The sequence below is a fragment of the Carassius auratus genome, chromosome 14 (assembly GCF_003368295.1).
Source record: "Carassius auratus strain Wakin chromosome 14, ASM336829v1, whole genome shotgun sequence".
Lineage (NCBI taxonomy): Eukaryota > Metazoa > Chordata > Actinopteri > Cypriniformes > Cyprinidae > Carassius > Carassius auratus.
Genome location: NC_039256.1, coordinates 16,074,572 through 16,089,191, shown reverse-complemented (window position 1 = coordinate 16,089,191; position 14,620 = coordinate 16,074,572). Strand labels below are relative to the sequence as shown.

Genomic DNA, 14,620 nt, shown 5'->3' with positions numbered 1-14,620 from the left:
TCACATTTTAGTCACTTGAGTCTTTTATAGTTTTAGTCGACGAAAAGTCATTGCATTTTTGTCAACTTTTAGTCATTACTTTTAGTCAATAGTTTAAGTCAATAGTTTTAGCAAAACTGTAGTTACCAAAATTTAGGTCAGCGGGGCCCCGGTGAAGGTTGTACCAGTGGGCCCTGTTTGAAATTGTTTAATTTGTATGTTCGTTTATTTTTATTTATTTGTTTACACAATGTTTAAGTTTTTTTCAAGTGTGTAGGTGTCAAGGTACAGAAACCAAATAATTAAATGTAAAATAGCCCTGGATAGTCTTCAATGTAAAAATGAAATATACAATCAAACCTACATTTATTCAGACACCTTCAACATTTCTCACATTATTACAGTTTTGCTATATATATAAAAAATTATATCTGGTGTCTGAATAATTTTTGGTTTGAATGTTAAAACTACAAAGTAATTCAGTCAAGAGAAGTGAGTGATTTATTTATTATAAGTGTTGGAAACAGTTCTGCTGTCTAATATATTTGATGAATAAAAGGTTAAAAAGAACTGCATTTATTCAAAAAAAAAAAAATTCTAATAATATATTTTCTTTACTATCACTTTATCAATTTAACACATTCTTGCTGAATAAAATTATTGATTTCATTTAAAAAAAAAAGAAATAAAAAAATTACTGACCCCAAATTACTGACCAGTAGTGTATATTGTTATTACAAATATACACTATGTAAAATGTGTATATTGTTATTATATGTGATAATGAATAAATCCTAAAAATTCAGCTTTGCATCATAGAAATAAATGATAATTTAAAGTATAATAAATTTAAAAACAATTATTTTAAATTGTAATAATATATCACAATATTAAATTTTTTTCTGTATTTTTGATCAAATAAATGCAGGCTTGATGAACAGAAGAAACTTCTTTCAAAAACATTTAAAACAGTAATGTTTCCAAACTTTTGGTCTGTACTGTATATTATATATATACACACTCACCTAAAGGATTATTAGGAACACCATACTAATACTGTGTTTGACCCCCTTTCACCTTTAGAACTGCCTTAATTCTACATGGCATTGATTCAACAAGGTGCTGAAAGCATTCTTTAGAAATTTTGGCCCATATTGATAGGATCGCATCTTGCAGTTGATGGAGATTTGTGGGATGCACATCCAGGGCATGAAGCCCCCGTTCCACCACATCCCAAAGATGCTCTATGGGGTTGAGATCTGGTGGCTGTGGGGGCCATTTTAGTACAGTGAACTCATTGTCATGTTCAAGAAACCAATTTGAAATGATTCGAACTTTGTGACATGGTGCATTATCTGACCTCAAGCAGCAACAAGGCATTTTCGCCAACACAGGACTACCGCATACTGGATGTTTTTCCCTTTTCACACCATTCTTCATAAACCCTAGAAATGGTTGTGCGTGAAAATCCCAGTAACTGAACAGATACTCAGACCGGGCCCCGTCTGGCACCAACAACCATGCCACGCTCAAAATTGCTTAAATCACCTTTCTTTACCATTCTGACATTCAGTTTGGAGTTCAGGAGATTGTCTTGACCAGGACCACACCCCTAAATGCATTGAAGCAACTGCCATGTGATTGGTTGATTAAATAATTGCATTAATGAGAAATTGAACAGGTGTTCCTAATAATCCTTTTGGTGAGTGTATTTATTCAAAGAAGCACAATTAGACAAATACAATAGACATACAAATTAAACAAATTTTTTAGATACAGTAGGTTTTACTTAACATGTATACATTTAACATATTTTTTGGGTAATATTAATGACAGATAGGGGTTTAATTTGGAATACTGTTCTTTTAAGATGGAAGGCATATATATATATATATATATATATATATATATATATATATATATATATATATATATATATATATATATATATATATATATATATATGTACTTTAACACTCACTATTCTAATTCTATTATTTAAAAATTTTGTATTCTATTTCCTTTTCATTTATTATGCAATTTTATGTGTGTGCGTGTCTGTGTGTGTGTGTACGTGTAAAGATCTCTAACACTAGCTTGCTCTATTCTTTTTTTTATTCTCTCCGTTTTCTTTTTATTTATTATATTATTTTAAATCCCATGCTACGTGTACTGTGTTAACCTAACTGAGACTTGTTATAGCACTTATATATCATTGCTCTTTTTGTTGTTTTTGATTGCTTCCACTGTCCTCATCTGTAAGTCGCTTTGGATAAAAGCGTCTGATACATTAATAAATATAAATGGTAAATGTATGAAATACAGACACACGTTCAGTTTTCACACACCTGTTCACGTTCACTTAATCAATAACCTAATATATTTACGTGAGATACTCTACACGATAAACATTTGGACTGTTGTGTGTGTATTTGAGCGCTGAGAACTGATGGCACACTGTATATGATAACTGAGGAAGTGGAGCGTGCGTGGGCGAGAGAGAACACTTATATCAGCGCGATTTCGCCTAACCCCCATACATTAACTTTAACCCCTTTCTAGGCACGTCCTTTTTTGTCATGGAGACAGAAATGACATACCCAAAATAAAAAGGTTTCTGCTCATGATTCTTTCTGACTAGATACATATTCAACATATGTTCACAAAGCTGACACTTTAAAGGTTAATGTTCAGGAATCAGAATCACTCAGACTGTTATGATAATAGAGATATATAAGCTCAAACATAAAAACAAAAATAAAAATATTAAAAACATATTTTTTAAATGTATTTAAAAATGTGTTAATGTAAGATATGAGTTTAGAAATAGAGTGTAGCTAAAGCCACAAGTCTTTCAAAACTTCATTAGAAATTTCATAATCTAATCTGTAAAACTGTGAATTTTATGAAATATTTTCTAAGGCCATGTCATGTGTGTTTTTTAGAGAAGGCAAATCAGACTGATTTATGGCCCTTGTCATCCCTGTAAGATCTCACATGTAAACTCTTCTGTGTATTTTGTATGTGTGTTGGCTTTGCAAAACTACCCGATTCGTTGCATTGTTCTCACCAAACGAGTCTTTCACACCTCTGCCAGGTATGACACATTATCCGCATTATTCTTTTATCATTATTCTTTTGTTTTTATTCCACCTTTATTAGCCTTGATTGTGGTTTTTCAGGCTTTACAAAGCAACAAAGCAGCGATCTCACTTCAGTCTCTCTTTGCATTTAGCCCTTATTTATCAAAAGTCTTACTATAAAAATACAACAAAACATTTTCTTATGAGCTTATGTGAATTATTGAGACAAAAATGCATTATGAAGAAGAAAAGCACCTGCTATTAGTAGCATCGGAGCTAACGTTAGCATCAAGCTACATCAGACAATTTATGAAATTATTAGTACACTTTTACTCAAAACTCACTTTAAACCCCGATCGAGTGTTTATAATAACTTCCTTTAGCGATCAGGGGTGGAATTTGGTCGTTTACTGTTGTAAAAATATGTTATTTGTAGCCTTTTTCATCGCTGCACAAGTTAGCATTTCCGATGTACATTTTCGATTTTTTTTATAAAAACGCCCCAGATCTCAAGAAATTCTCATACCAAGCTTTACTATCGTAATCGCGGGTTTATTATTTGGATATTTTGTGTGTACAGAGGTGTTTCAGTGTTGTTTTGGCCAGATAACTACCAGGAAGTGTACAGGAAGCATGTGACACGATCTGACGCTGTCCAGATATGACACTCTAAGATTGACGTTGGGAAGGCCCAATCAGAGTCTGAGTCACACACAGCACGAGCTGTGACCACTGCACGCACACACAGATCGCTGGGAGAGGCTGTTTATCATCAGATCGCGTAAAACCGTGGAAAATGAATAGAAATGACGATTCTGTCTGAAGAAATATGAAGTAAAGATTTATTATTTTGCACTCCTGACATAAATCACTAAATATCTGTCACTGCAACAATGTTTTATCAAAATATTGGTCAAATATCGAAGCTAGAGTCTTTAAACTTTCAATTGATGCACAGTTTGTCCAGATGAAGTAAGACAGTGATGTTTAATGTGCTGTGAAAGTGAAACAATAATAAACTGGGGCCGTCGGTGATGTTTGCACGTAAAGGGGTTAAAGGTCCCATTCTCCATGATCTCATCTTTTAAACTTTAGTTAGTGTGTAATGTTGTTGTTAGAGTATAAATAATATCTGTAAAATTCTTAAGCTCAAAGTTCAATGCCAAGCGAGATATTTTATTTAACAGAATTCGTCTACAAAAAACAACCTGTTTGGACTACATCCCTCTAATTCCTGCAGTAATTACGTCACTAAAACCATTTTTTGACTAACCTCTGCCCACAGGAATACACAAAAAAGGGGGCGTGGTCTTGTTGGAAGGGTTGTTTATGGACCACAACCGGTAAGTGTATTTTTAATTTAAGTTGGTGCGTTATAACAGTTTCTGTAACTTATTACACAAAGGGCAATGCTGTTTAGCTTTGTTAATTAGATGGTAGGGCAGTACAGAAAAATCTAAATTAAATGCGATTTTCATGCGCATCTCGTCAGTATAAACACTCCTGTGATTATAAGTACAACTCCAGCACGTGTGTTCAGATCAGGATTGCCAGGTTTTCAAAACAAATCCTGCCCACTTGTTTCTCAAAACTAGACCAATCGCGTTTCCATGAGGGTTACGTGCGCTCAGCTGGTGTCGAATCACAACACAGAAACCGCTGGCACAATCAGAACTCGTTACGTATTTCTGAAGGAGGGACTTCATAGAACAAGGAAGTCATCAGCCCGTTTTTATGACAGTGAAAACAGCGGTATACAGATTGAATTGTGTGAAAAATACTGTGTTTCTTTACGCGTGAAACATCAACACATGTTATATTGCACACTGTAAAAACAATCAAAGCTTCAAAAAAAGCACGAAAAATGGGACCTTTAAGTTAATCGACAACGAATTGTGACTCCTGGGAAAAACAGGACATCTGGTCACCTCATCCCTACCCCTTCGGGTGCTGAGGCCATTGTTTCAGATCACTAGTTCACGTTTTATAGGCCTATCCATTCACTGCAGCTGCTATACTGACCAGATGCAAACAGCCCTTATCCGATCACAATCCAATGACAGGGACGCACATTTTAAAAGACAATAGCCTATAGGATGCATTTTGAATGTCCGGTAGACCTCAAATAACATTATAGTCCAGTCTCATCTAGTTAAAGAAAATGCGGCATCAATTTTGTCACACTACATTATTTTTAGCTCGTCAACGTCTCATCTTAGTCACAGAAAAATTTTTCGTTAACGAATATTTTTCATCACCATCTTCGTTAACGAAATTTACAATGCCATGAAAGACAGCGGAGACCAGGACAACTAGAGCCCAAGATACAGGACCCCTGTAAAGACCTTGTCTAACAATAACTAACAATATGTAAACATCTTTGTGTGAAATCTCTTATTCAGGTCAGTACTAAATAAAAAATAACATGCATTTTGTATGATCCCTCTTACTTTTGGTAAAATAATTCTGAACCTCAACTAAATATCACCCTACTAACACATTATTAGAGATATAGAGTGAAAACTGATATTTATATAATTTTACGTAAGTATCCGCTACAGTGTTATAAAGATCTCATTGATGTACAATACAATCAGAATTGTCTCTTAATGTATCAGATATGTAACTTAAGTGTACGTACAGTTGAGACGGTATCTGCGCTGCTCCTTTGGGCAGTTGGCTCAGGTAGAGGTGTAACGTGAAGTGATTTTTGAGGCTGAGGAGTTTCGTGGTCTGGTCCTGTTGAAAGACTGACTTTTCCTCCAGAGCACTATTCTTACTGAAGAACAGCAACAGGTTCCTGTACAGAAACCTATGGCACATTTAAAACAAATTTAAATTCCACTGTGAATAAATATTGTGAAATATTATTGCAAATTTAAAATAATGGTTTTCTATGCGAATATATGTTAAAATGTAATTTATTCTTGTGATAAAAGCAGAATTGTCAGCATCATTATTCCAGTCTTCAGTATCATATGATCCTTCAAAAATCATTCTAATATGCTAGTTTGTTGCTCAGGAAACATGTCTTATGATTATGTTAAAATATTTATTTAGAAAACGTGATGCATTCTTTGATTCTTTGATTAATAGAAAGTTCAAATGAACTGCATTTATTTGAAATGGAAATCAAACGTTGGTCCTTCACCAGCCAGTCGAACACATCTACTTTCAAGAAATGTTTTTAGAACATGAGAAACACCAAATTCAGTCAAGTTTGTCCAAACCTTTGATGGCAGTTTTAACAAAGTACAAACCACAGTCCAAAATACTTTAAAAATAGATATTCATGGGAATTGTAGCTGGAACACTTGCAACTAAAAATCCCGCTTACCTCATTAATGATCTCCGCGCGGTTACTGCTGCATGTGAGTCATGCAGGATTCTTCCTGTGGGTGCAGGACTGGATTTGGTATTCGAACTGCCTGTGCCAAGAGCAACAACCTCACATCCAGCAGCTGCAGATGAAACAAAGGGCACTAGGGATTAGATCAAATGAGTGAACACTAGCTAATGGATAGTCCATCAGCAAGTTGTGCTTGTAAATTTTTGGCTGTTATACACTAAAGTTTAATAATTAGTTAAAGGTCTAGTTCACCCAAAAATGAAAATTTGTGGTTTATTTGCTTACCCAAAGGGCATCCAAGATGTAGGTGTTGTTTCTTCAGTAGAGCACAAACAGAGATTTTTAAAACAAAACTTTGCAGTCTGTCAGTCTTACAATGGAGGTGAATGGGAATCACGGCTAAAACATACAATAAACAAACAACAAAAAAACCTGTACAAACAAAACCATTGACACTCAAATTGACCACTGACACTCTATCTACAATCTCAATAAGGAGTGTCAATGGTCCACTTGAGAGAAAGTGGCATTAACGCACTTATAAGTCTGCGACTCGCCGTAAATCAAGAAAAAGAAGATGCATCATGTGCAGGCTTGTGTTGTGAGGAGGCGCTCATTCAGTTCGGACAGTTAAGGCATTGCAGTGCATGAGAGGTTACAAAAAAACCTATTTGAATACTGTTCAGTTTCTTGCAAAGACCTAGCATTTTGTGTCTTTACACATCATTGTATCGTCAAGAGCGGCAGGGTTTAATTTGCTTTTGTTTGTGTATTTTTTTTTTATTATTGTATGTTTTAGACATGATTTCCATTCACATCCATTATATGACTGACAGACTGCAATGGTTTGTTTCAAAAATCTGTTTGTGTTCTACTGAAGAAACAAAGTCACCTACATCTTGGATGCCCTGGGGGAAGGCAGATAAACATTTTTGGGTGACGTATCCCTTTATTGGTCACCAAGAGATTTAAAATACTCGGTATACTCACATCATATAAAATCATGGAATTTCTTGGTAACAAGAAAATATTTCAAATGCCAAAATTCCATTCTAACATAAGTATTATGAAGAGTGTAAAGTAAATGACAATGCTTGAAAAAAGTCAAATATTGTAATTGTTTTATCTATCACTAATGTTTCATTTACTGTTTTTGACAGCATTGTAAAATATATTTATTTTTTAAATAAATTGTGTCTTTATTCAAAATAAAGGTTTTCTATTTAAATTTCTATTTCAATTATAACTTATTTATTTCCTGTGGTGGTGGAATTATTTTGGTAAGAGTTATAAGCAACAACAGAATCTACATTATACTTGAAAAATATACATGTGCTGGTCATATAATTAGAATATCATCAAAAAGTTGATTTCACTAACTCCGTTCAAAAAGTGAAACTTTTATATTATATACATTCATTACACACATACTGATATATTTCAAATGTTTATTACTTTTAATTTCGATGATTATAACTGACAACTAAGGAAAATCCCAAATTCAGTATCTCAGAAAACTAGAATATTACTTAAGGCCAATACAAAGAAAGGATTTTTAGAAATCTCACCCAACTGAAAAGTATGAACATGAAATGTATAAACATGTACAGCACTCAATACTTAGTTGGGGCTCCTTTTGCCTGAATTACTGCAGCAATGCGGCGTGGCATGGAGTCGATCAGTCTGTGGCACTGCTCAGGTGTTATGAGAGCCCAGGTTGCTCTGATAGTGGCCTTCAGCTCTTCTGCATTGTTTGGTCTGGCATATCACATCTTCCTCTTCACAATACCCCATAGATTTTCTATGGGGTTATGGTCAGGCAAGTTTGCTGGCCAATTAAGTACAGGGATACCATGGTCCTTAAACCAGGTACTGGTAGCTTTGGCACTGTGTGCAGGTGCCAAGTCCTGTTGGAAAATCTGCATCTCCATAAAGCTGGTCAGCAGCAGGAAGCATGAAGTTCTCTAAAACTTCCTGGTATATGGCTGCATTGACCTTGGACCTCAGAAAACTCAGTGGACCAACAGCAGCAGATGACATGGCACCCCAAACCATCACTGACTGTGGAAACTCTACACTGGACCTCAAGCAACATGGATTGTGTGCCTCTCCTCTCTTCCTCCAGACTCTGGGACCCTGATTTCCAAAGGAAATGTTAAACTTACTTTCATCAGAGAACATAACTTTGGAGCACTCAGCAGCAGTCCAGTCCTTTTGTTCTTTAGCCCAGGCGAGATGCTTCTGATGCTGTCTGTTGTTCGAGAGTGGCTTGACATCAGGAATGTGACAGCTGAAACCTATGTCTTGCATACGTCTGTGCGTAGTGGTTCTTGAAGCACTGACTCCAGCTGCAGTCCACTCTTTGTGAATCTCCACCACATTATTTAATTGGTTTTGTTTCACAATCCTCTCCAGGGTGTGGTTATCCCTATCGCTTGTTTGAGGTCCTCTGTGTTAGATGTCTGTCCTGATTCTCATGTTCCTGCCCTTGCTTGTCTCTTGTTCAGTCGTCTCTGGATTGTTCTTCTCTCACACGGATTATCTTCACCTCTCACAGATCTACCACCACCGTCATCTCTACCAGCGCGCTCAACCCACCTACTCACCAGTTTGTGCTGCCATCGAGGTCCCTGCGTCACTCTCCAACCTTCATCCATCTCATCTCCTTACAATAAACTGTCAACTTGCATTTGCCTCCTGTCTTCCATACTAAACCGTTACAGAACGATCTGACCATTATGGAGGCAGCGAGTAGTCATCATTCCACCCTCGAGAGTTTCTCAGCGCCAGTGTTCGGAGGATGGACTCCCAGGAGAGGAGTCTTAACGACACTGGTCGCACGGTTCAAGCCTTGGTGACGCAGGTGTCCGAGCTCACTCAACGGTTCCAGCTACTACGAGCTCCAACTGCGCCGCCCACACCGCCTGTTCTCCCAGTACCATCGGAGACCCGCTCCCAGCCGGAACCATGTCTCCCGATCCCGGAGACGTACTCGGGTGAGCCCAACTCTGTAGAGCATTTCTAACCCGCTGTGACATGCACTTTTCCCTACAGCCCAGAACCTTTGCTAATGAAAGGGCCAAGGTGGCCTTTGTGCTGACTCTACTCTCTGGGAGGGCGGCATTATGGGAGACAGCGGTGTGGGAGAACCAGGATCCATGCTGCGCCTCATTTCAGGCACTCTACGCCGAGGTGAGACGGGTCTTTGATCGGGCCGTCGCAGTACGGGAGGCGGCCAGGAGGCTGGCGGAGTTACGCCAGCACGAGAGATCCGTCTCGGACTATTCAATCGAGTTCCGGACCCTGGCGGTGGAGTGTCATTGGAATGAGGAGGTGCAGTGGGACATGTTCCTGCATGGGCTGGCTGACCGCGTCCAGAAGGACTTCAATGGACTTCTTGAACTGGCCTTGTGGGTCGACGCACGTCTGACACGGATGGAGAGGAGGAGCTTACCCAGCACCACATCCAGGGGACCGTCAGACGTGTGATTCAGCGGCGGGGATGTGGCCAGCCCCTCCTACGATCACAAGCCCATGCAGGTAGGGCGAGCTCGGCTTTCCCGGGAGGAGAAGGAGAGGCAGAGGTCCCTTGGCCTGTGCTTCTACTGCGGGGGAGCCGGACATCAAGCTTACACCTGTCCGGTAAAAGGGCCAAGCCCGGTAGTACGTATGGGGCTACTATCGGGTGGGATCTCCGCCAAGAAGACCTCATCATCATCATCTACGCTCCTCCCGGTAAGACTGAGGTGGTCAGCACAGACCCACCACTGTCAAGCACTACTGGACTCAGGGGCAGAGGGTAATTTCATGGACAGCACACTGGCACACAAGCTCCACATTCCCCTCAGACCCCTTCCGCACCACAGCACGGTTTACGCCCTCAATGGACAGCAACTCCTTACCATCTCATACATCACTGAAGACATCACTCTCATCACATCTTGCAATCACTCTGAGACTATTTCCTTTCACATCCTTGACTCTCCCCTGGCACCCATTGTCCTTGGGCACCCATGGCTCTTCCTCCATAACCCCAAAATAGACTGGTCCTCAAATTCCATTCTGTCCTGGTGTAAAAAGTGTCATGAGTCTTGTTTAGTGTCTGCCTGTCCATCTGTGTCTATGTCTGTGTTACAGGAGGCAGTGGATTTGTCTAACGTGCACGCAGAGTACCTCCATCTGAAAGAAGTGTTCAGTAATTCTCGTGCTGCTTCTCTTCCTCCACATCGTCCCTACGACTGTGCCATAGATTTATTGTCAGGTAAGTCTCCGCCTAAAGGCAAATTATATTCACTTTCTGTTCCGGAAAAGGACGCTATGGAGAAATATATTTCTGATTCTCTAGCTTCCAAGTTCATCCGCCCTTCCTCTTCTCCTGCGGGGGCGGGGTTCTTTTTTGTGGGAAAGAAGGACGGATCACTGCAACCTTGTATTGATTACCGGGGACTGAACAACATCACGGTAAAGAATACTTATCCTTTGCCGTTGATGTCTTCGGCCTTCGAGAGGTTGCAGGGAGCGTCAATTTTCACAAAACTTACGCAATGCTTATTATTTGGTTCGGATCAGGGAGGGGATGAATGGAAACCGCTTTTAACACCCCCAGAGGGCACTTTGAATATTTGGTTATGCCCTTCGGGCTTTCTAACTCCCCAGCGGTCTTCCAGGCACTCGTCAACGACGTGCTGCGAGATATGATTGATCAGTTCATTTATGTCTACCTGGACGACATATTGATTTTTTCTTCTTCTCTCCTGGAACATGTGCAGCACGTTAAACGAGTGCTTCAGAGATTGCTAGAGAATGGGCTTTTTGTCAAGGCGGAGAAATGCACAGTCAATTCCATTTCTGGGGTATATCGTGTTGACTGAGGGAATACACATGGATCCCGAGAAAGTTAAGGCTGTGGTAGAGTGGCAAGTCCAGTTTCCTGTAAGGCCCTACAGAGGTTTCTGGGGTTTGCTAACTTCTACCGGCATTTTATTCACAACTTCAGCCAATTAGCCGCATCTCTGACCGCCTTGACCACCCCCAAGACTGCGTTCAGGTGGTCAAACACAGTTGAGCCTGTGTTTGCCAAACTGAAGAGCTGCTTCATTTCAGCCCCTATTTTGATTACCCCTGACCCTACACGTCAGTTTGTGGTGGAGGTCGATGCGTCGGAGGTGGGGGTAGGAGTGGTGTTATCACAATGTTCTCCCTTAGACGACAAGGTCCTTGTGCATATTTTTCATATCATTTATCTCCTGCCGAACGGAATTACGATATTGGTAACCGAGAATTGTTGGCAGTTAAGATGGCATTGGAGGAATGGCGACACTGGTTAGAAGGATCGGGGGTTCCTTTTATAGTATGGACTGATGACAAGAATTTAGAGTACATTAGCACCGCCAAAAGGTTGAACTCCAGGCAGGCTCGATGGGCACTTTTTTTCGGACGTTTTGACTTTACTATCTCGTACCGCCCGGGTTCCAAAAATATCAAACCCGATTCTTTGTCACGTATTTTTGACCATTCCGAACGCCCGTCCAATCCAGAGTGTATTCTTCCTGAGACATTAGTGGTCTCCACTCTCACATGGGAGATCGAATCGAAGGTCAGAACGGCCTTAGAAGGGGTAACGCCTCCGCCCGGGTGCCCACCAAACTGCTTATTTGTGCCGGAGGGATTAAGGTCTAACGTTATCCAGTGGGGACATTGCTCTAATGTAGCTTGCCATCCAGGGGTTAACCGCACTAGATTTTTTTTCAACTTGCATTTGCCTCCTGTCTTCCATACTAAACTGTTACACGAATATCATAAAAAATATTTTTGGATGACTCGTAACCGCGGGCAACCGCCGGCGACCGAAGGCACCCATTCATTTTGGATCAACCCGCACATCACTGACCCACATGCAGATTTCCCTTGTTCTGTTAACAAAACCAGATGCGCGGGCTCAGATCATAGACTGTATAAGGATCAGATATATGCTGCCTTACAATGTGTCTCCTCTCGCTCAACCTGTGTCCTGTGCACTCACAACTCTCTCTGTGCTCATGCGCAAGATATTAAATATTTTCGCACCTTTCTATTTATAACCTTTTCTGTTCTCATCTTTTTACAGCGTGCAGGGTGAACGTTCTGTTCCATTAACATGGACTCTTAAAAAAAAGGCTACGCATCACAGACAGAGTGTGTGAACCTGGAGTTAGGCATATGCCCAGTCTGCTCTGTTCTCGTGTTCCACTTGGGTGCGCTGCATCCTGATTGGTTCAGATAACATACTGCGGGAGGTCAGGGCCACGGAAAATGACGCAATAAAGCGATTTAGAAATCACGCACACTTAAAACTGTATTTTATTTTGATTAATCGCACTGCCCTATATACAAGGTTCAGTTTTTGAATGGAATTTGTGAAATAAATCTACTTTTTGATGATATTCTAATTATATGACCAACACCTGTATATTTTTTGCAAAGGCTTAAAGTGACTGTTTTCCTCAACACCAAAGCTTAATTTATTTGACAAAAAAAAAAATGTAAAAGAATATTGTTGTGAAATATTACAATTTAAAACACCTAATTTATATTTCTGTGGAGGCAATGCTGAATTTCAGCACAAAGTCCTTTTTATTTATTTTTTATTAAAGTACCAAAAAGAGCCCTGTTTAAAACTGAAAAATTATGGAAAGTGTTTTGCTAATACCTAACATTTGTTTTCTTCATCTTGCCACTTTTAAACAAACAAAAGCCATTCAGGGTAATCTAAACTCATTGGCAATGTCTCACAATTCACTTCCTTTTACTGTAAATGTTTTCAGAAACAAGCTTTCCAACCAGCCTAAGACCTCTCATTACCTTCCTTGGCTATTTAGCTTGTCTAAAATTACACAGCAGGATGCACACATCCTGTGGATGTTACCTATATCGCTAAGAATCCTCCAACTTCCAATATTTCCTGTGTTTCAGTTTATCTGGTTTAGCTTCATAATTGCATCAAGCTGAAGAAAAAAGAAAGGCTCAAAGGAAATCATATAATGACTTCCTATTGTGGCATATATCTATATTTGGTTCAACATTATTTAACGTCTCACTGTCTGTACAGTTTCGCTGTGGAAATTCCAACCTACTGTCATAACTAAGTGCTCCCATGATATTATATATACAAGAAAAAGTTAACATTTGTCTATTACATTGCATATGAGCAATAGAAGTCTCTAATAAAGTAAAAAAATATCCGCAATGCTCTGCAGGAAGTTTGATTTTCCAAAACGTATTTGGGCAAGCAATTGAGTATGAACAAGGCAAGATCATTCTTCACACACTTGCCCTTGTCATGCTACAGTCTGTCCCAATGACCTCCCCATGCCTGACATATTTTCATTCATTGTTGTCTGAATTCTCTACACATCCTGTCTAGCAGGGTTCTCACAGCTACTGATCAAAGGAAAATCCATGGCTTTTTCATTTGTTGATGATTTGTGAATAAGGATTACTATGATAAGCAAAGATTTGCATTCGGATGCCACATACTAATCCCTGGAATTAATTAAATTTAACATTAATACTTACGGCCCTACAGTATCATACACCCGGCGCAATGTGATGCAAGGCGCAGCGCAAGTGTGTTTGCTAGTTTCAGTCCAGCACCGTTCGCATTTTCCCGTCCAGCGCCACGTCGTTTAATTAGTAAATACATTTGCGGTAATTTTTGTGCCCAAAGAGTGCTGGTCTAAAAAAGAGGTGTGTTCAGGCGCATTGCTGGGGCAATGCTATTTTAAGGAGCTGAAAATAGACTGCACCATAGACCAGCTCAAACCTGGTCTAAAGTCTGGCGCAATGTTTTTTCTTTGTTAGTTAAAGAGCATGCATGCTGCTTATTAAACACAGGGACGCACAGCAGCACACAAACATGCCAAATATAAAAAATTAAAGGATTGCAATGCATAAGATTTGTTTTGTAGGCTATATATATATATATATATATATATATATATATATATATATATATATATATATATATATATATAAATATGCCTACATGTCATAATGGATAATCATCGCATGTATCAGAATTAGGCTATTTGCTCGCACACAAACAGCTCGGTTTCATCTCGGAGAAGCGTTCTGTCTTTGCGCTTGCCAAATTCCGCCGTGTAAATAGCAAAGCCGTCATGGCACGTGCACAACTGGCTCTTAAAGGGAATGGAAGTTGAGACTCTGATTG

The 14,620-nt window shown here is 39.3% G+C and overlaps 1 protein-coding gene across 3 annotated transcripts in view; it reads right to left on the bottom strand.

Moving 5' to 3' along the window:
* The window catches only part of adad1 (adenosine deaminase domain containing 1 (testis-specific)), a 35,209-nt gene that overhangs the window by 8,784 nt on the left and 11,805 nt on the right, over positions 1–14,620 (bottom strand). For all 3 annotated transcript variants that reach the window (XM_026280291.1, XM_026280293.1, XM_026280292.1), the window contains exons 7-8: positions 6,400–6,523; positions 5,704–5,874 (exon numbers count right to left, since the gene is read on the bottom strand). In XM_026280291.1, the coding sequence (XP_026136076.1) occupies positions 5,704–5,874; positions 6,400–6,523 (295 nt within the window). The remainder of the gene's footprint in view (positions 1–5,703; positions 5,875–6,399; positions 6,524–14,620) is intronic.